Source organism: Perca fluviatilis, chromosome 14, assembly GCF_010015445.1.
Source record: "Perca fluviatilis chromosome 14, GENO_Pfluv_1.0, whole genome shotgun sequence".
In the NCBI taxonomy this organism is placed as follows: Eukaryota; Metazoa; Chordata; class Actinopteri; order Perciformes; family Percidae; genus Perca; species Perca fluviatilis.
In genome coordinates, this window is record NC_053125.1 from 21,487,584 (window position 1) to 21,507,560 (window position 19,977).

General features: G+C 41.8%; 1 protein-coding gene across 1 annotated transcript in view; it reads right to left on the minus strand.

Moving 5' to 3' along the window:
- Positions 1-1,048: 1,048 nt before the first annotated feature.
- zgc:109889 (uncharacterized protein LOC553542 homolog) overlaps positions 1,049-19,977 on the minus strand; it is a 45,773-nt gene continuing 26,844 nt past the window's right edge. The window contains 10 exon segments of the mRNA XM_039822963.1: positions 1,049-3,979; positions 6,280-6,513; positions 6,516-6,662; positions 7,798-7,823; positions 8,137-8,436; positions 9,069-9,202; positions 10,652-10,696; positions 11,305-11,373; positions 12,504-12,621; positions 13,785-13,938. Of these exon segments, the coding sequence (XP_039678897.1) occupies positions 3,822-3,979; positions 6,280-6,513; positions 6,516-6,662; positions 7,798-7,823; positions 8,137-8,436; positions 9,069-9,202; positions 10,652-10,696; positions 11,305-11,373; positions 12,504-12,621; positions 13,785-13,938 (1,385 nt within the window). The 3' untranslated portion in view covers positions 1,049-3,821.

A 19,977-nucleotide genomic window follows, 5' to 3' on the forward strand; every position in this document is an offset into this window, starting at 1 on the left:
ATTGAGTTACAGTAACTCTTCTCCCAGGGAGTCCTGGCCAAGACTGGCGGCAAAAAGTTCACTTTCTAATCAAGCTTTTTAGTTAGGACTGGGTTCCCACAATTGCCCAGATCCTCTTCATGCAGCCCAGTCTCCTAAATGGTTTGTGTCCAGCGTGAAACCAGTTAACGTGGACTTGTTTACGCAAGAGACTTAACCTCCGTCGGGTACATCGTCAGCGTACTTAAATTACATAACAAACACACTTATTTTAAAGCTATAGTGCGTAGTTTCTGTCGCCACCGTGAGGAATTCTAAGTAATGACAACACCGCTGTTGTTGCATCCACATGACACAAGCCTTCTGTGATCGCGGAGGATTAAAAAAACCTGATGGACTCGTCAGAAGAGGTGATTATCTTCACTTGAGTTTCTGCGCGGGAAAGTCACCAGACGACACCAGTTTCTGAACATAGCCATACTGAGAAATACAGAGAGAGTTGTGTGGAGCTGATAGTCTTAATTAGCTTTGGAGCAACTAATTTGGCAACGGCTTGAATGTAACAGACATTCATTAATATCTAAAAGTTGCGCACTAAAGCTTTAACCCAAACCATCATCTTTTTCTAAAGCTTACCAAGTAGTTTTGTTTCAATTCACATCGTTAACCACGTGTTTCCAGTGACCATTTCACAAGAAAATATGTTTCCCTAGAAACATAACTGAGAATGCCGTTTTGTCGTATGAGAATGTAATTCTTTAGGAGACAGGGTTGCTTCACGAGGAGATGTAATTATCTTAAACCATCCCTCAAGTCCAAAAATGAAAACGCTATCGGTGAATATATATCTTTCACCTTAAAAAAGGAGGCAATTGTGTCTCGTATCACTCAGCCGAGGAAGAATGTACATTGTGGAGCAATCAAATTGTTGAGTAGCAGCACTACACTTCCCAGAATGCTTTGCTGCCAAGTTGTGGCACCAAAAACAAAAGACCTTCAAAAATCAATCATATCTGGTTTTAAAATTTAAACAGACTGATTTAGCATGAAGAAATGCATAAATCTGGCATTAAATGCAGTTTGAATCCTGTTTTTTTTTTTTTTTTAAATGGGATATTCAGGCGGTTAGGAGCAGGTGTATCCGGTAAAAACTAAATATAATTAGAATCATCCTTTAACTGGCTTCTCTAACACAAGTTAAACTGCTTTATCCGGCACCTGGATCCTGGCCCTTGAGTAGAAAACCCTAAAATAAACCAAAGTGAACAACTCACTGCAGCACATTTTAAAAAGAAAAAAAAAACACATTATAAAAACACTACAGTCCAATCAGCTCATACTGAGGATTAGCCAAACCTATACTGAAAAGAGATAGATAATATTACTGTATATTACTGTTGCAAGTCTCTTACACTTATGTATAGTCCAGGGGCTGCGTTCACAACGCCACCACAGACAGCAGTGCTGAGTGGACATGACCTTTGACCCTGGGTCAGGATGACAAGCTTAGCTGAGTGCGGCATCTGCTGTGTGGTTAAGTGTGGAAGCGTTTATATAAGACAATACCACAGCACACAGTCACTGGCTGAAATGTTAGGCTTCGTGTCATGAAAGACTACCAAAAGGAGCAAAGAAAATAAGAAAATAAAACAAAAATAATGGCATAAGCACGCTCGCTTGCTTTATTGTTCAATGCTGTGATATGGAGGCTGAATGATGGTTCAACAAAGCTGGTGGCGCTTGTTTTCCCAAAACCAGCGTAAACGTGGGTGGGTGGCGTCTCTCATCGCAGCTTCAGCCGTTACACAATGGGAGAACTACTGTATATAACGATGTTAAAGGTGGGAGTTCAAGGACTACACTGACGTCATGGGAGTTTGGTCGCTCGAACCGCTTTAACAAAAACAGGTTACACTTTATGTGAAGGTATCTACATGAGAGTGACATGACGCGGTCACGAACGTGTCAAACATTATAAACAAGTCATAAACGTTTATGACCTAACACTTTTAGTAAGTGTCATTCGCTTTTTGTCATGACAAGTTATGGTTAGGGTTCATGTGTCATGACAGTGTCATGTGTTCATAACAGTGTCATGTCACTCTTATGTAGATACCTTCAAGTAAAGGGTTACCCAAAAACATTACAAGAGAACCAGCAACCCATTTCTCCCTGCGGATACTTTTAGTTGGTGCATGTGCAGCAATTATAATGTCAGGTCATTTGAAAGAGCTTTAAATGAAACAGAGTAGCTTTTGAATACAATGCAATCCTCACAAAAAGGTTTAAAAATTAAATCTTTTCTTTCAAATATTTTTTAAATATTATATCATTATCATTTTGAATGCTACTTGTATTTATGTTTTCTGAATAGTATATGTTTACTTGTTCACAGGGCTCTCTTGAAAAAGACATTATGATGTCAACAAACAATGGACTGAATCAAGACCTACACTACACACAATATACAAGACATTAAAAACTCAAACAACATTGTAAACACTCATTGCTTAGCTACCAAAATAAAATAAAAAAACATTTTTGAAATTGCTATTACCCCTTAATTGATTTAGGTCTTTTATTAAAAACGGACTAACAAGAGACATCAATTACATGTAAATTATGAATGTTTTCTGATGCAGTTCAAGGTTTATTAACATAAACAAGTCTGTATTTTGAATTCTATTCGCGAATCGATGGTTTTTCATCACAGTAAACCTGTGGTCAAAAAATTAGAGGTCGGAAGCAAATGTAGAGAATATTATCCAAAATATGAAGATTTTTACCAAACCAAACTGGGTGTTGTTGGTTTTTAATCCGTGTCGTGTTTGGAAATCCATCTCTGTAAACTGAATCTATTTCATTAAGTCCATCACAAATCACCGGATCGAAGTCTTCAGCTGTTTGCTCACCTCCTGTTTAAGCTACAACTTATATAGGAGGTCTACTTACAAAATCTTAAGAAGCTCCAAAGAGCATTGTTCTATCTCTGATGTTATGTACCTTTAACCAATACCCTGCAGGACATTATTATGACAGTAATTATGCAGTTAGCAACATGCTATATATATTCAACTGTTAGCATGCACACCAGCCAGAGTTCATTACCACAAGATCATTTTGGTGCCGATTCCATTGTCACATGCTGGCTAATAAAGTGACCAAACTCTCAAAACGACAGTGTAGTCTCTGATGGAGAGTGTGCCTGTTTCGTGTCCTCTCTATTTTTTCCCTAATTTTCCTGACTTGTTTTCATGAATTCCATTCTCAACATTTGGCAGATAAGTTAAGATTGCACTATAATTCGTTTTTATCTTGCTGTGCTATACCATGTGCTTTGTAAACACATTGACCCCTTACTCACCAGGGGCCCACCTCACAACAGTTATTACAGGCTCCCAACCTGTAATACTGATCATAATTATCACTCAAATATGAACGGAGGGAGAAGTGGCATGGCGCATTTCTTTTTCGCAGCTGAGTGTTAGTGGTTGTGGGTGTTGAAATGGTTTGAGTGTTTATTGCGCCGTGCACCCTGGGTGGTTAGACGCACAAACCTCTAGGGTTTCAGTTCAAGAATAGACGTCGTCAGGGGCAACCGAGCAAGCCGAAATTGCCAACCTGTTGCTGTAGAAGTGCATAATGTTCCGAGAGGCTGCAAGCATGTGTGTGAACGTATGAATGTATGATGGAATCACATTTTTTTCTGTTAAGATACTTAAGGATGAACATTCACCAAACCCCTTCATTTCCACCTCAGTGTCCCAATGTTTCACCCCCTCCTACCTACCAGTGATCGCCACCCACCCACCGTGCCCCTGTGTCACCCTTTAGACAAATGTTTAGTCAGACCACTCGTTCTCGTCCAGCTCGGAGTCGTCGTCCGACTCGCTGTACTCCACGGCAATACGGCGCGACAGGATGGTGGCCACGTCGTTGCCGACTGGCTCCCTCTTCGCCTCCTGCTCCCTCTGCTCCTGCACCTTCCTCAGCTGGATGCCTGGAGGGGAGGGAGGGAGGAAGGGAGAGAGGGAGGGATGGGAGGGAGTGAGCAGGGGTGTGACGAAGTTCTGGGGTCCCTGGTAACAGCTCGACAACGTGTGTCATCAGAGTGGTGTCTGAGGCCGTTTCCGGTTTCCTTATATTCATTGTGACTGACAAATCACTATTGTTCAAGTAATACAGTACATATAACATAATAACGTACAGTTCTCTTGCAGCTTTTGCACAGTGTTTTTAATCTTGAGGTTTCATTTTGATGGCAGAAAGCTTTACGAAAACAATTATTTATTTTTTTACTGTATTGATTTGACTTAAAAGTGAAGGTAAACTCACCTTAAGCCAGTAAAATCAAATTCCCAAACTCAAAAACTGTGTTTTAGTGTGAAGATGTTTCAGGGCACTCAAATTAGTCTCCTAATAAAAACCTTCATCATAATAAGAATGTAAACTTATAGAAATGGCACACAACTGTACAGTGCCTTGCGAAAGTATTCGGCCCCCTTGAACTTTTCGACCTTTTGCCACATTTCAGGCTTCAAACATAGAGATATAAAACTGTAATTTTTTGTGAAGAATCAACAACAAGTGGGACACAATCATGAAGTGGAACGAAATTTATTGGATATTTCAAACTTTTTTAACAAATAAAAAACTGAAAAATTGGGGCGCCAAAATTATTCGCCCCCCTTAAGTTAATACTTTGTAAGCGCCACCTTTTCTGCGATTACAGCTGTAAGTCGCTTGGGGTATGTCTCTATCAGTTTTGCACATCGAGAGACTGACAATTTGCCCATTCCTCCTTGCAAAACAGCTCGAGCTCAGTGAGGTTGGATGGAGAGCGTTTGTGAACAGCAGTTTTCAGTTCTTTCCACAGATTCTCGATTGGATTCAGGTCTGGACTTTGACTTGGCCATTCTAACACCTGGATATGTTTATTTGTGAACCATTTAATTGTAGATTTTGCTTTATGTTCTGGATCATTGTCTTGTTGGAAGACAAATCTCCACTCAGTCTCAGGTGTTTTGCAGACTCCATCAGGTTTTCTTCCAGAATGGTCCTGTATTTGGCTCCATCCATCTTCCCATCAATTTTAACCATCTTCCCTGTCCCTGCTGAAGAAAAGCAGGCCCAAACCATGATGCTGCCACCACCATGTTTGACAGTGGGGATGGTGTGTTCAGGGTGATGAGCTGTGTTGCTTTTACGCCAAACATAACGTTTTGCATTGTTGCCAAAAAGTTCGATTTTGGTTTCATCTGACCAGAGCACCTTCTTCCACATGTTTGGTGTGTCTCCCAGGTGGCTTGTGGCAAACTTTAAACGACACTTTTTATGGATATCTTTAAGAAATGGCTTTCTTCTTGCCACTCTTCCATAAAGGCCAGATTTGTGCAGTATACGACTGATTGTTGTCCTATGGACAGAGTCTCCCACCTCAGCTGTAGATCTCTGCAGTTCATCCAGAGTGATCATGGGCCTCTTGGCTGCATCTCTGATCAGTCTACTCCTTGTACGAGCTGAATGTTTAGAGGGACTTCGTAGATTTGCAGTGGTCTGATACTCCTTCCATTTCAATATTATCGCTTGCACAGTGCTCCTTGGGATGTTTAAAGCTTGGGAAATATTTTTGTATCAAAATCCGGCTTTAAACTTCTCCACAACAGTATCACGGACCAGCCTGGTGTGTTCCTTGTTCTTCATGATGCTTTCTGCGCTTTAAACGGACCTCTGAGACTATCACAGAGCAGGTGCATTTATACGGAGACTTGATTACACACAGCTGGATTCTATTTATCATCATTAGTCATTTAGGTCAACCTTGGATCATTCAGAGATCCTCACTGAACTTCTGGAGAGAGTTTGCTGCACTGAAAGTAAAGGGGCTGAATAATTTTGCACGTCCAATTTTTCAGTTTTTTATTTGTTAAAAAAGTTCGAAATATCCAATGAATTTCGTTCCACTTCATAATTGGGACCCACTTGTTGTTGATTCTTCACAAAAAATTACAGTTTTATATCTTTATGTTTGAAGCCTGAAATGTGGCAAAAGGTCGAAAAGTTCAAGGGGGCCGAATACTTTCGCAAGGCACTGTACATTACCTCAGCTTCAAATAGGATCACTTATTACAGCCATTTAATTCTAGTATCATACTATTCTTAAAATATATTTGAGTAATGGCAGCAGGTAGTTAAGTTTATAATTTGCTTAAAGGAATAATTATCTTAGTATTTAATACAAATAGCATTAAATATAAACTTAATCTTTGACTTTAAAAACATACCTAATTACACCCTTACCTCTACGTATGGCGGCCAGCAGGTCGGAGCGGGCGTCGCTCATCGGGATCATCCCCAGCATGGTGGACTTCCTGGTGGAGGGCGCCGCATCCGCAGCCGACTGGCCGACAGCGGCGTGCGGCGGTGACGGGTGAGCGTGGTAGCCTGTAGGGGCTCCCGGCGGCGGCGGGGGAGGGGCGGCCGGCGGTGCACCCGAAGGAGGGTGGGATGGGGAGGGCACGTAGTTGGCCGGGGAGGAGGAGGGGAAGGGGAGTAGGGACGGGTGAGGGTGGAGGAGGTGGGGGGGATGGCGGAGGCGGCCGCGGAAGGCGGGGCCGTAGTGGAGTCGAAGGCGGTCTGGGCCGAGGGATGGTTGGGGGAGGGAGGAGGGGGGGGATATAGTACTCTGGGATGGTGGAGGGTTGGCCGCTGGTGGGGGGAGAAGGAGAGGACAGAAGAAAGTTTATTCAGTAGATATGGTGGGGGGGGAGTTACAGTATGGTAACCTATAATTTAGTCTCGGTTTGCCAGACCCTCCTCCAAAGCACGCTGGAGGAGGGTCTGGCTACCCCACATTGCATTCGGAGATGAGAGAAAAACGTGCTCTGGTTTATTGGCATTTCACAATCGTCTTGGGCGGTGCTAAGCACCGGAGAAAAGCCGTGGTGCCGCTGCAAAATAGGCTCGGAAGGAACTTGTTTTGGTGGAACATGTGTACGTTCAAAAGATGTTTTAGTCGTGCAACAGAAAACTCAGATTGGACAGATAGTCTAGCTAGCTGTCTGGATTTACCCTGCAGAGATCTGAGAAAAGGTGAACCATAGTCCTCATATATCGATCGGAGTTTAAAATGCCAAAACAAAGGAAGCCCAAGGCAAAGGATATCTGGCCTAAATGAGTGAAATCCGGCAGATTGTCGGGCGGCAACGTAGCGTTCCCGGAAGTGGAACGTCAAGGATATAGACTTCCTATAATTCAACAACAAAAACAACTGAATACTGGGCTGCTAGGATGCCATGTACTGGGGATAGACATATGCAATGTGCTTACAGTGTTATCATATATACATAATATGTTTATTTGGTTTACAATTGGTTGTTTATTTTGTTGTATTGAAATTTATGGCTATTATTTCATCATTTTGCATAGGGAGGTGGTGATGTCAAGTTGTGGGGGGGGGTTCAGATAAGGACGTGATGTGTCCATGTCCTGAGTTGTATGTTTTTGTGTTAAAAATAAAATGTTAATCATAAAAAAAACTAAATGTGTCTTTAAAAGAAAGACCGCTAAAGAGTGACACAACTGTCAGTGATACCTACCGTCCCCTAAATAAGGCGTTTGAGCAGCCTGCTCTGTTTGAAGAATAGTAGCTAGCCTGGGTTTTAATATTCACAAAAATTGCAGTGTAAAATTGACAACTTGTGGCTTTAGACACACAGCGCCAGGCTCGCCGGTTTATTTTATATTCTGCTCACTGTTTGATGCGTCTGTGTCTGCAAAGCTGCAAGCCAGATTTCTAATGAAATGAACCAAATGAACCCACATCCAGATGTTGGGTCTGGGAACTCACCATTGGCAGGGCTCAAACCGAGGGGCGGGATAAATGGATGTCTTTCAAATTCCCTCTGCACTCATAGCCAACCAGAGCAACGCTAGTTGATATATTAAACTTTTGTCGTATCCGGTCGGCAAAACTCCGAACACATCTTCCTTTTTTAAGAATGACTTCAGACTTAACTCCAAGTCTTCCAAAGCAAATTTTAAACAGAATCAACACAAAAGAGTGTGTGTGTGTCTGTGTGTGTGTATATGTCTGTATGTATGTATGTATATATATATTTCCATGAAATAAAACCTAGTCTAAATGAGCAAACCTACCCGTGCCCGGCCCGGTATTCCTTAACCGACTGCTGCCTCGGCCCGTTAACCGTCGGATCTCCCCCAGCCTGGACCCCGTGTCCTGATGGGGCCCTGCCCAGGGAGGCCGCATGTCGCCCTGCTGGCGCGGGTCCTCCGGCTCCCGGGGGCTGGTTGGGAGGCCTGAGGATCCGATCCAGCGACTGGGTCTGGGCTGCGGCGCTGAGGTGGTCCCTGGTGTGGTCGGTGGGGTGGACGGCGCTGGGGGCCTGGGTGGAGGGGTGGTTGGGGCTTGCTGGGTAGGAGTCAGACGCCATTGACCTGTTGGAGGGAATATGAGCAGGTGACACTTTGTAATAGAGGTTTCTCTCCTTGATTACTACAGTTACAGTCTGTACATTATTTTCTTTATGCATTTCACTATTTTGTTACATTCTTCCATTTATAATTTATGCGCTTCAACTCAAGTCAAGTCAAGTGTATCCAAATAACACAATCTGATATGTAAGAGTTTCCCCAAATGCTATGTCATGCCTTTAGCTTTGTCAAAATAGGACCTAAAAATAAAAAAATAAAAATATAACCTATCCATAACTGGCTTAATTTTCCCATTTTTTGTATTATGTGGAACTTTAAAAAAAATGTCCATAAATGTATGTTCTCTAAATTTTCTCCAAAAGAGGGCAGCATAGAGCTTTACAGCAGGTAGGTTGGCAGGTATTTGCTTACATGTGTGCAATTGTGAGAATTGTGTAACACTACTGGCACACTATATACTATTTATAGTATACCAATACCATATATAGCTTTTAAAGGCTAGGAAAATAGTGAAAGTCAGTTGGGTCAGTTAAATGTGTTCTATCATCCTAATGCAGAAAACCTCGCTCTCTGTAGCTCTCTGTTTGTGCCCTTGTGTGTGCGTGTAATCCCAGTTAACCAGCTTGTGTGTGTACCTGCTATCAGGGGACAGGGAGCCTTCTGAGGACATGCCATGGTACGGGGAGGGGGTGAGCCTGGCTTCTGGTCTGAACTCTTTGTCCTGGGCCAGGACATTCCACTCCTGACGCCGATTACGAGCCTTACGCACCTTTAAAAGGTAAAAACAGCAGAAAGGTACAGATTCTTTCACTGAAGCAAAAATAAATAATTTCTACAAATCATGTCTTTTGAATGAATGTAAGTGATGGCTTTTGACTGAAAGAAGTACATTTGGTAAAAGCGTTGCTACAGTGCGACATGCTGCTGTATCACTTTAACATTTTATTTTATTTTTTATTTATTAACCTTTATTTTACCAGGAAATAATCCCATTGAGATTCAGAATCTCTTTTTCAAGGGAGTCGTGGTCTGGAGATGTAGCACAGCTGTACCTCTCTAACACCCCATTAGGGACAGCGTTAACAGGCACCGAAGAGTGTGTATTAAATTGCTTTAATATACTTCAATTGAAGATGGTTTTGGAGTGATCAAGTGTTCTCCAAGTGTTCTTAAATTAACTTTATTAAGCCTGAAATTTGTAACAAATTAAACTTTTATACTTCAGATTGATAGGGTCCATTTTGGAGATCTGTCATCATTACAAACATGTATTTCAGCCAGTCACTAAAGTACAGATTACAAGAAACCCTATTACACAAAGCTTTTCAACTTCAGGGTCATGACGCTGTTTGGGAGGTAACACTGGGGCAGATTTCTGAAAGAAGAATGTACCTATACTCACTTAATATGTTTGTAATAAATAAAACTAAATTAATTTGCATTTTAAATATATAAGCAAGTAGTTAAAGTCAGTAAAAGTAGAACATGAAAACTGTAATTGCTGCAGTGATGAATAAATTGGGATTTAGAAATGTGCTCATGGGGCATAAAAAGGTTAAAACCTAGTACTAACTGCTAAACAGGACGCACACTAAAGCACTAGGCAGACCAGTAAGTCATCATGAAATAGGTGGTGGTCGAAGCTTGGTGTTGTAGCGACTTCTTGTGGGGCTAGACGGCGAGCTACGGTGGTTAGAAAACTAACCGCTAAAATGTTTGCGCTATCCAGAAACTAGCTTGTCAGCCATGCTTGCTACCTGCCAGTTAGCACGCTAGCTAGCTAGCTTTGTTGCCAAGTTAACGCAGGGAATTCAAGGGACGTATTTGTACCATCGACTCTCGTCTAATAATTGTCAACAATCCATGCCTCTTGTGGATCAGTTTAATACAGACTTTGTAAGGGAGTAGCAGGATTACAGTGTATAAAACTGAGTGCGACAAAGCTAATAAGATAGCTTCCTCTATTTGGCCTCTCTGTTCCCCTCAGCACAGACAAGACAGCTCGCTATTGGTCGACTACGCAAATTAGCGTGTTAAAGTTCACTACAACTTAATTCAATGAGATGACCTGGACCAACTGATCACAGTGAACTTCATGCTAATTTGCAGTTTTTAAGTCTTTGCTCATTTCATGCCCGTTTCAGAAGGAAGTCTTCAACTGGTGTTGAAATATATAGTTATTATAGATAATGCTATCTGTGTGTAATTCCTCACTGACCTTCTTCACCTCTCTGCCCGGGTCCTCAACCTGCTTCTGATGCTCCTACAAGAGAGACAGACAGATAGATAGAAGAGTGGGAAGAAAGTTAGTCTTTGATTATTGATTTCTCTGTTGCAGAGGAAGAAACAGGACCCCATCACCAGCTCCTTCACCATGGGGCACACACACACACACACACACACACACACACACACACACACACACACACACACACAAGTCCACTCCCTATCCACTCACTAATAAACAAACCAACACACGCTAGCAGACGATGGACAACAGAGCCAAAACGTCACAGGAACGAGACAGGAACCAAACTAAACCAAACCAATCACAGAGGGTTAGAAAGAGGGTGAGGTGGCAAGCTAACACACACACACACACACACACACACACACACACACACACACACACACACACACACACACACACACACACACACACACACACACACACAAAAACAGAAAGGAAGGTGTGTGTGTGTGCATGCGTGTGTGTGTCTGTTGTTAGTGAAATGCAATCACAGTATTAGTGTTTCCCTGTGTGTATCTTACATCCTCTATAATATGTGAGTGTGTGATGTGTGTTAGTGGGGTGTGCAGGGGTAAAGTGGGGGGGCGGGAGAAGGCAGGTTAGGGGTCTGGTTGTCTTACAGAGATGGACAGGGGGCTCCTGGGTGGGGCCTGTCTGGAGTGGGGCCTGTCAGGGTGGGCCGGACAGCCCTATGGAAACATGGGAGAAAGACAAGCTGGTGCGTTAGAAGGAGGAGGGTGGGGTGTGTGTCTTGGAAGGCCAGGTAACTCTATAGATACATTGGAGAAAGAGAAGGAGGAGGAGGAGAGTGTAGAGGAGACACCCTCCACCTGCAGCTGAGCTTCCCACCTGTTCGTTTTTCTAAACTTCAACTACTTTGTTTCTAAAAGGGACTATATTCAGCCACGTTTCAGGGAACAGAAAAATGTGATCAGCATTAAATTGAACAGAAATATTGACATAGTGCAGCAAACGCATACAGCAGCAGCTGTTCAGGGGACTGAAAAATGATTGTCGAGAGCACTGATGGAGAGAAGTGGAGCAAATCGAAAAGGGAATACCAGTTTAATTCAGCTCTGACATATTTAATTCTCTATGCCAATTGTGTTTTACACAGAACTAACTTTAAAAAGACAAAAAAAAAAGAGAAAATGATTTTAACCATAGATACATTTTTTTTCTTTTTCTGGATTGAGCAAATATCCATGGTACTTAGACCATAAGTTTCACATCACCATGTTGTCCAGTCTGTACATTATCCGTGTACCTGGTACAAGGGTCGGGTGATTGGATACATTTATTGGCTATCGGCGATTTGCTTAGTAGCCTACATTGTCAGTTTTGTTTTGGCAATTTTGGGACGATATTAGTCATTTTATTTTGCTAATTTTAAGGTCTGGTAATAGCTGTGATATCATATAGTAACTACATCTTTGTATGAATATGGCGTTACATATAAACAGTTTATAGTTGTATTCCCCTATGGCCATTTATTTGTCTCTGGATAATGAGCCTGCCCGCCTGCTGCTGTATCAATAACTAATTACACAACAAAGCCAAGCTAAATGATGAGTACAGTAAGATAGGAATGCATAAAATGAAGTTACAGCATACAGAAAATACACAATTAGGCAGGAAAAAAAAAACAATTAGCAAATCAAAGCAGAAGATGAATTTTGTTCTATCCCACTCTCACAATCACACACATTCAGCCCACAGCATGTGTGCAATGACACACGTACAAACATGCCCTGCAACTTGCACTCACAGATACACATGGACTCCAGCCGCACACACTAATGCGTACACACATCCATACCTTCTGCCGTCTCTTCTCCTTGCGTTTGTCCTCGGTGGCCTGCAGCATCTTCTCCTTCCAAAGGTTGAAGAAGTAGGAGGGGTCAGTGTAGAACTTCAATGCGTCCTTCTTGTCGTCCCTGCGTGGACGAAAGGAGAGATAGTGGGTGAATAAGAGCCAAAAGGAAACAGACATTTGGACTGATGCAAAGCAGTGAGGTAAGAGGGGTGGACGGTCATATGTGGGCAAGATGGAGAAAAAAAATGGAGAAGGATGTGCGACCCTGATTTTCCACTGGGAGCGTCTCAGAAGCGGAGCGTCTTGCTGCCCGACTCACAGATTTGATTGTCTCTACAAGTGCTTTACAGAACAATACTGTGTTTATTAAGCTAGTATCTACTTTCCACTCCAGCCACTCCCACAGTTAAACTTCATGCCTTCTCTTTTCTGGCGTTGTCCTTCGAGGATCTGTGGTGTCATGTTTTTCAACCTCTAAGATGAACCTCTCGTCGTACGTGGTGTTGTACAATATTGGGGGGTTTGTTTATGTAAATTGACTGGATACTCTTTCTGTTTCACTTGCTTTATTTATGAAGACCGAGCATGTATTAATGAGTATCCAATGAGAAAAAAACCTAACCGAAGTGGGAGCAGTAGACAGCTGAACTCCTGGCTCCTTACTGCACATACTGTAGCTAGCCCTTGTTCTGCTAGCATCTTTAACTCAGTGGGTATCGTACAGTGTTTCTTTTATTGGACTTTCTGAAAAGCTGAAGCATGTTGCTAACTAACCGCTAAAATGGCAGTAAAATTTCATCAACTCACAAATTTAAACAAGACAAAACGACGATTATTGTCTTTCTATAACATTTGAAGTTTGAAAGGTATAACGGTTTGAAGTTAATCAAACTACTTGCGTGATCCCTGCCAGTTGGTTCTAGGAAATTTATAGTTATTTGGACACCACAATTAACACATTGATGTTTTTTTTGTTTGTTTTCTTTCCATGAGTTTTCTCTTTGTCTTCACTGAAGCAATTACAGGAAACTTTAGCTCTGCATTCTATTGCAGAAAAGCATTCTCTTCTTGTTTTGTGCCATTAAGCAATCCATCACATTTGCTGCCAAAACTCAGCCGCCAAAAAGTTCAGAAGAGGCCTCTGAGCAATTTGTTCAGGGCCAACACTTATGACTAAAACCTAATGTGCCGAATGATAAAAATTATACATGTACTACCTTAAATCTTTATAAAAATGACTTAAACACATCATTGGCAAACCAACAGTTCAGCTGAGCTACTGACCTGTAGGGGCTGAGAATGTTGAGCGGAGGTGGTTTGTCACAGCGATGGTACATCTCCACCACAGGGTTGGGAACAGAGGTCCTTGACACCACCTGCTGGTCCTGGATGGTGCTACTCTTAAAGGCCTTCCTCATGTTAATATCCTGCAGGGAGACTGGAAGGAGTGGGGGAGTAGAAAAAAAGGGAGAGAATGAACGTTTTGTAAACAGTACTGTAAACAGCTTGACAGTTGGGCCAAAGAAAATGGCAGAATTATTTGCTGTGTATCATTTACAGTATTTGGTGACATAATCCCTCAAAACAGCTGTTTTACAGTAACTCTTCGACTGTCAGCTTAGCCGCTAATTCCTGCCCTCTGATCTCTGGTCTCAGTTCTGCAAAGTTTACACTCCTGAATAACAAAGTCAGGATTTGTGGGAATGAAGGAGAACAAGATCTCTTGTCCGTGCACTTAACAGATGTATTAAAGCGCCCATATTATGCTCATTTTCAGGTTCATAACTGTATTTTAAGGTTGTACCAGAATAGGTTTACATGGTTTAATTTTCAAAAAAACACCATATTTTTGTTGTACTGCACAGCTCTCTCTCACTGCTGCAGATCCTCTTTTCACCTGGTTTCTGTTTTAGCTACAGAGTGAGACCTCTTTTCATCTTCTTCTTCTGTACTATCTTTGATTGCACTCGCACATGCTCAGTAGTTCAGATGTAGATCATGTCAGCTAGCTAACTCTAGAGACAGTAAAAGAAAGCCTGTTTCTCCAACTTTGGTCAGTTACAAGGCAGGATTAGCTGGGAGACTTCTAAATGAGGGCGCACATGTAAGTAGTTCTTTTGTAGATTATGGTGTACTTGTGTGTGTTGTAGCAGTGCTTTGCTATTGAGAATGATGTAGCATGCTAGCGTTAGCATGCTAAAGCTAAAAGCTAACGGTTGTGGTTAGCCAGCTCATTTCGGACTGGGACGTCACAGTCCGAGCCGATATTGAACAGCTCACTAGGAAACTGAAGGCAGGACACATTCAGAAACCTGTATCTCACTCAAAACAGCATGGATGGATTTTTTTCAAAGTTTGTATGTGTGTGGAAGCACCAGAGACACAAAAGAACACCCCAAATCCCAGAAAAAGTGATTTTTTCATAATATGGGCACTTTAATTAAAGGTGCAGTAGGTAAGACTTCTAAAGCTAACTTTCTGTCATATTTGCTGAAACTGACCCTATGTTCCAGTAGAACTACATGAAGCAGGTAATTAAAAAATAATAAATCCGGCTCCTCTGGCACCACCTACAGCCTGTAGTGTGATTTGCAAAAATTCACCACTCCCTGTTCAGATGCACCAATCATGGCCAGGGGGGGGGGGTGTCTAACTGTGTCAGCAGTGACGTGTCAGTCACTGCTCATGCACACCTATTCATTCTCCCTTGTGGGGGGAGGGGCTTAGGAGACCATTTTAGGGCTTTAGCTGAAAGAGGGGAGGGACTGAGAAGTTGTTGATGTTCAAATTTTTTGGCTAAGTCCTGGATCTTCCCAATCCTACCTACAGCACCTTTAAGTAAGCTTCAGACAATCAAAATTTAAACTAAATTTCTGGGCACTGTTAGGTAGATTTCATTATAATGTCAAAGAATAATTTGTTGCATATTCAGTGGCGTTACTTAGAATATTATGTAATAACATTCTGGACAATCAGGCTGTAAAAGGAAAATGTAATTATTCATTATTATAGATTATTCAGAGCAAAAATGCAAGAAGATGCATTTTCATTAGATTTTCTTCTCATTTCCAGTGGAGGAAACAGTTCTTGTGTCACTACATTTTATTGAACCCATTTTTCATTTGTCCAGGTCTCCAATGCAATACATTCAGCACACACTGTTCCTTAGTCTTCTTTCCAAACAATGAAAAAGGTAGGAAATTAGGTTTTAACAATTTAATAGATATAGTCCCACAGAGCAGAATGCCCCCTTCACTGCAGAAGTTCAGTCCCAGAAACTTAATGTGGCACTGTCAAGTCTGTGTGGTCTGGAACCTGAGATTTATGAGTTTATGGATTTTGTTGAAAGGCATTCTGGGAATGTAGGAAATTGCTTACAAGAGCAGAAGTACAGGAGATAAAATACTACAACTTGGAAAGTACACTTTATTGTGTGTAAGAATGCCTGGGCAGGCACATTAAAAAGGTTGCATGTTGTTGGTACTCTAAATGCTTTGTCTGTATGCAGCTTAATAGCATGACTCTAACAGTAGTCAGTATGTGTGTGTTTGTGTGACACAGAGAGTGAGAGACCGAGAAAATACTGCATGTATGTGTGTCAATCCTTTAACCCCCCCAGATGAGATTTATTGCTACAGTAGTGCAATACTATCCAGGATCTAGCAGATGGCTAGACACACTAGCTGGTTCAGCCTACATCGGCCCTGTGTATAATAGGGTTATTATTATGTCCTTCCTTGCTATTGATTTACTTGACTTAAGTCCTGTATACGTGTGTGTCTGCATGTTATCAACAGGATTATTAATGTCAAAAAAGAGGAGTGAGGTTTAACCTCAGACTGCAAATTCCTAAAAACTGAAGAGCGATTGACTGTTTGATCTGGGTGTGTGTGTGTGTATGTGTGTGCGCAGATTCTGCAGTCAGCACACACTCTTGTCTGCTCTGTGTTTGATCATTCCTTCCTAAGCTTCTGTCCCCGCGGCCAAATGAATAATCCACAAAACCAGCAGCTAATGCAACTTTCATTCAGACACATCTTCAAAGAGACCGCCAGCTTCTCCCTCTCTCTTTTTGAGACACACACACACACACACACACACACACACACACACACACACACACACACACACACACACACACACACACACACACACACACACACACACACACACACACACACACACACACACACACACACACACACACACACACACACACACACAGCTCCATGTCCTCTGTCTTTCATCACTCTGATTTTAACGTTAAATGTTCCCCTCTACACATTTACATGCATACAAATATGTTGATTACTGCTAATAAGCAGGTTAATGTATTAAACAGTCTGGTTCAGTGTCCTGACTTCCACATTTACCTGAAATGAATAATCATTTTAATGTCTGGAAGGATGTGTGAACATGGAAACAGGAAACATCTTTAATCCATCCAAGTAAAAAGAAGGATATTAAAGCTTTAGTGCGTAACCTTTTTGTATTTATGAACGTTACATTCATGCCATTGCCAAATGAGTTGATACAACGCGAAGTGGTGCGCTATCACGGTTTGGCTTGTATCATGTGGATGCTTCGACAGTTTTGTTGTCATTACTTAGAATTCCTCACGGGGGCGACAGAAACTACGCACTATAGCTTAAAATAAATGAACAATACTTTTAAAGAGAGGTTCTGCTACTCTAGGTGTCATGGGTTTGACACTTAACACCTTTCCCATGAACATGTGATTCACAGGAGTCATGTGCATGCAAAGTGAAAGGCATGTACAACTTCTCTTTCATACTGCAGCACATTCACATTAACCTGTGTTTTGCACGTTCACAGCAGCGGAAATTAAACTCCACAACCAATGAGAGAAGTGCCTACGGGTGAGGCTAATCATTTTTAAGGTAGTTGACTTCCCTGAACCATATGTAACATGTCAAGCACAGTTCGTCCCGTTACGTTGTTCTATAACGATTACACATTACTGTAAAAAGTAGTATTTCTAGTGAAATTTGTTTTATTTAAAAAAAAAAAATTAAAAAGAATTCTACAATTTATGGTACATTGCAAAAAGAAAATTCCCAGTCCATAAATATCCATGCAAACCTTCCAATCCGTTTCTTCCAGTTGCTTCAACATATAAATTATTAAAATCAAGTTTCAGTTTTTGATTCAAGTGGAGTAACTTTATTCTTAGATGCAAACACAGTTCATGAAGTCTTGAAACAGGTTGATAATATTGGAAGCTTTTTAGGACTCAATCATCGTAAGGCATAACATAATGATAATAGTACCTCCCCACCTTCCTTCCTTCGTTTCTACCCTTTTTACAGTCTCTTTCCCCTTCCTTCCCGCTTTCTTCCTTTATCCTTTCATTGTCCCGGTCTTCTTCCTTTGACCATTTCTAAACTTTATTTATTTATATAGCACCTTTCTTTCTATCTTCTTTTAATGATTCATCTTATTTCTTCCTTTAATTAAGCTCTCTCTCTCTCTCTCTCTCTCTCTCTCTCTCTCTCTCTCTCTCTCTCTAGTTTCTAGATGAAAAACGGAAAGAAGAAGTCGGAGAATGCAGGAGTGAGGGAGTGAGAGAGAAAAGTGAGACGTGAGAGACAGGAGAGTTACAGATGACCGATTGATTGTGTGGTTGGAAACGAGGGACAGAGGAATTGCTTGTGTGTAGGAGGAAGAGGCACGGAGATGAACAGAGGATGAGAGAAGAGATGAAAGTGTGTGAGCGGGGGAGGAGGAGTGGAAGAGGAAAAGGAGGAGGATGAGACATAGGATTGCTGAGCTTTTCCTTTTCATCGCAGTCTGTGCAGCTCTATCTGATGCTCTCTGTCTGAGCCCGTCATGCTGCAGAATGACTAGGCAGTATCAGCAGAGGGAGAGAGAGAGAGAAAACTGAGGTTGGGAAGGAGGGAGGCAGAAAAACATGGAGAAAGGGAAACAGAAGTTGGAGGAAGAGAGGGAAAGAAATTCACAAGAAGGAGGGAGAGAAGAAGAGGGTTTTAGAGCAAAAAGTGAGGGTTTGGGAAATAAAAGGAGGAGGGAGAAAAAGGAGGGATGGACAGAGGGAGAGATAGAAGTGAGGAAAATAAGAAAAGGGGAAGGGAAGTGGAAAGGAGAGAGGCATCGAAGGAAGTCAAAACAAGATAAGGAAAGAGAAAGAACAGAGAAAACACAGGAAGGAGGGAGAGAAGAGGGCTTAGAGAAAGAGTGAGAGGGTTTGAGACAGGAATGATAGAAAATCGGAGAGAGAAAAGAGAGGAAGAAAGTAATAATACAGAGAATGGAGGAAAATATGATAAGAAAGGGAAGGAGGGAGAGGTGGGGATGATAAAAAGAGAAATGGAAGTGGAGGTAGACCGAGACAGTGAAGTAAGTAGAGAAAAAGAAAATAAAAAGGGGTGAAATGGAGAAGAGCATGGTGGAGAATGGGGGACACGGAGGAGGGAGAACAAGAAGAGAGGGAGAGGAAAGAAAATATGCAAAATCAGATAGGATGATGCAGAGATGGATGAAGTGAAAATGAGGGAAGATAAGGAAGGAGTAAAAAGGCAAAGGAGAAGGAAAGACTGGAGAGTGAGAAAGTGAAGAGGGAAAGACAAAAAAACAAGAGAAAAGGAAAACTCTAGACTCAAGGTTGCTCACATTTCACATTAAAAGGTTAGTTTGAGCCTCTGCGGCCACCGTACTTAGCACTGAAATCCTCCTGTAAGTGCTGACTGGATCATCACAGCCCAGTCTGACAGTGTGTGTGTGTGTGTGTGTGTGTGTGTGTCCCTATCAATTACTGCATTAAAAGAAGTGACCTTCAGATTTACTGAAAAGCTTAATGATGGAGATAATGATCATTACTCATACTGTATAATCACACACATAAAACGAGTATAATATGAGTGTGTCTTTCTGTTCACTAAACACTCAGGCAGTGCACACACACACACACACACACACACACACACACACACACACACACACACACACACACACACACAAAAAAACACACACACACACACACACACACACACACACACACAAAAAAAAAAAAAAAAAAAAAAACACACACAAAAACAAAAAAACGGACAAAGCAGACAGACATCAAGCAAAGAAAGTGGAAGAAGTTGTTAAAACACACACAAAATAAACAGCATAGCCATTCAAAATGCTGCAGGCTAACTTCAGGGGAAAGCACTCACCCACACACCCACCCACACCCACATCCACCCCCACACTTCATCACACAAGTACACACACTGATATGGATGTCAAATCCTACTAGAGCACATGCAAGAGCACAAAGAGAGTGCATGCTTATACCATCAAAACGTGCACGCACCTCCCCCTTCTGACAGGGTCACACAGACATACACACAGACACACACACATCTTCAAATACCATGACAGAACCTTTATCTGTTGTCTTTGTCCTATCCTATCTGGACTACATAAACACACTCACACGTGCGCTGCCCTT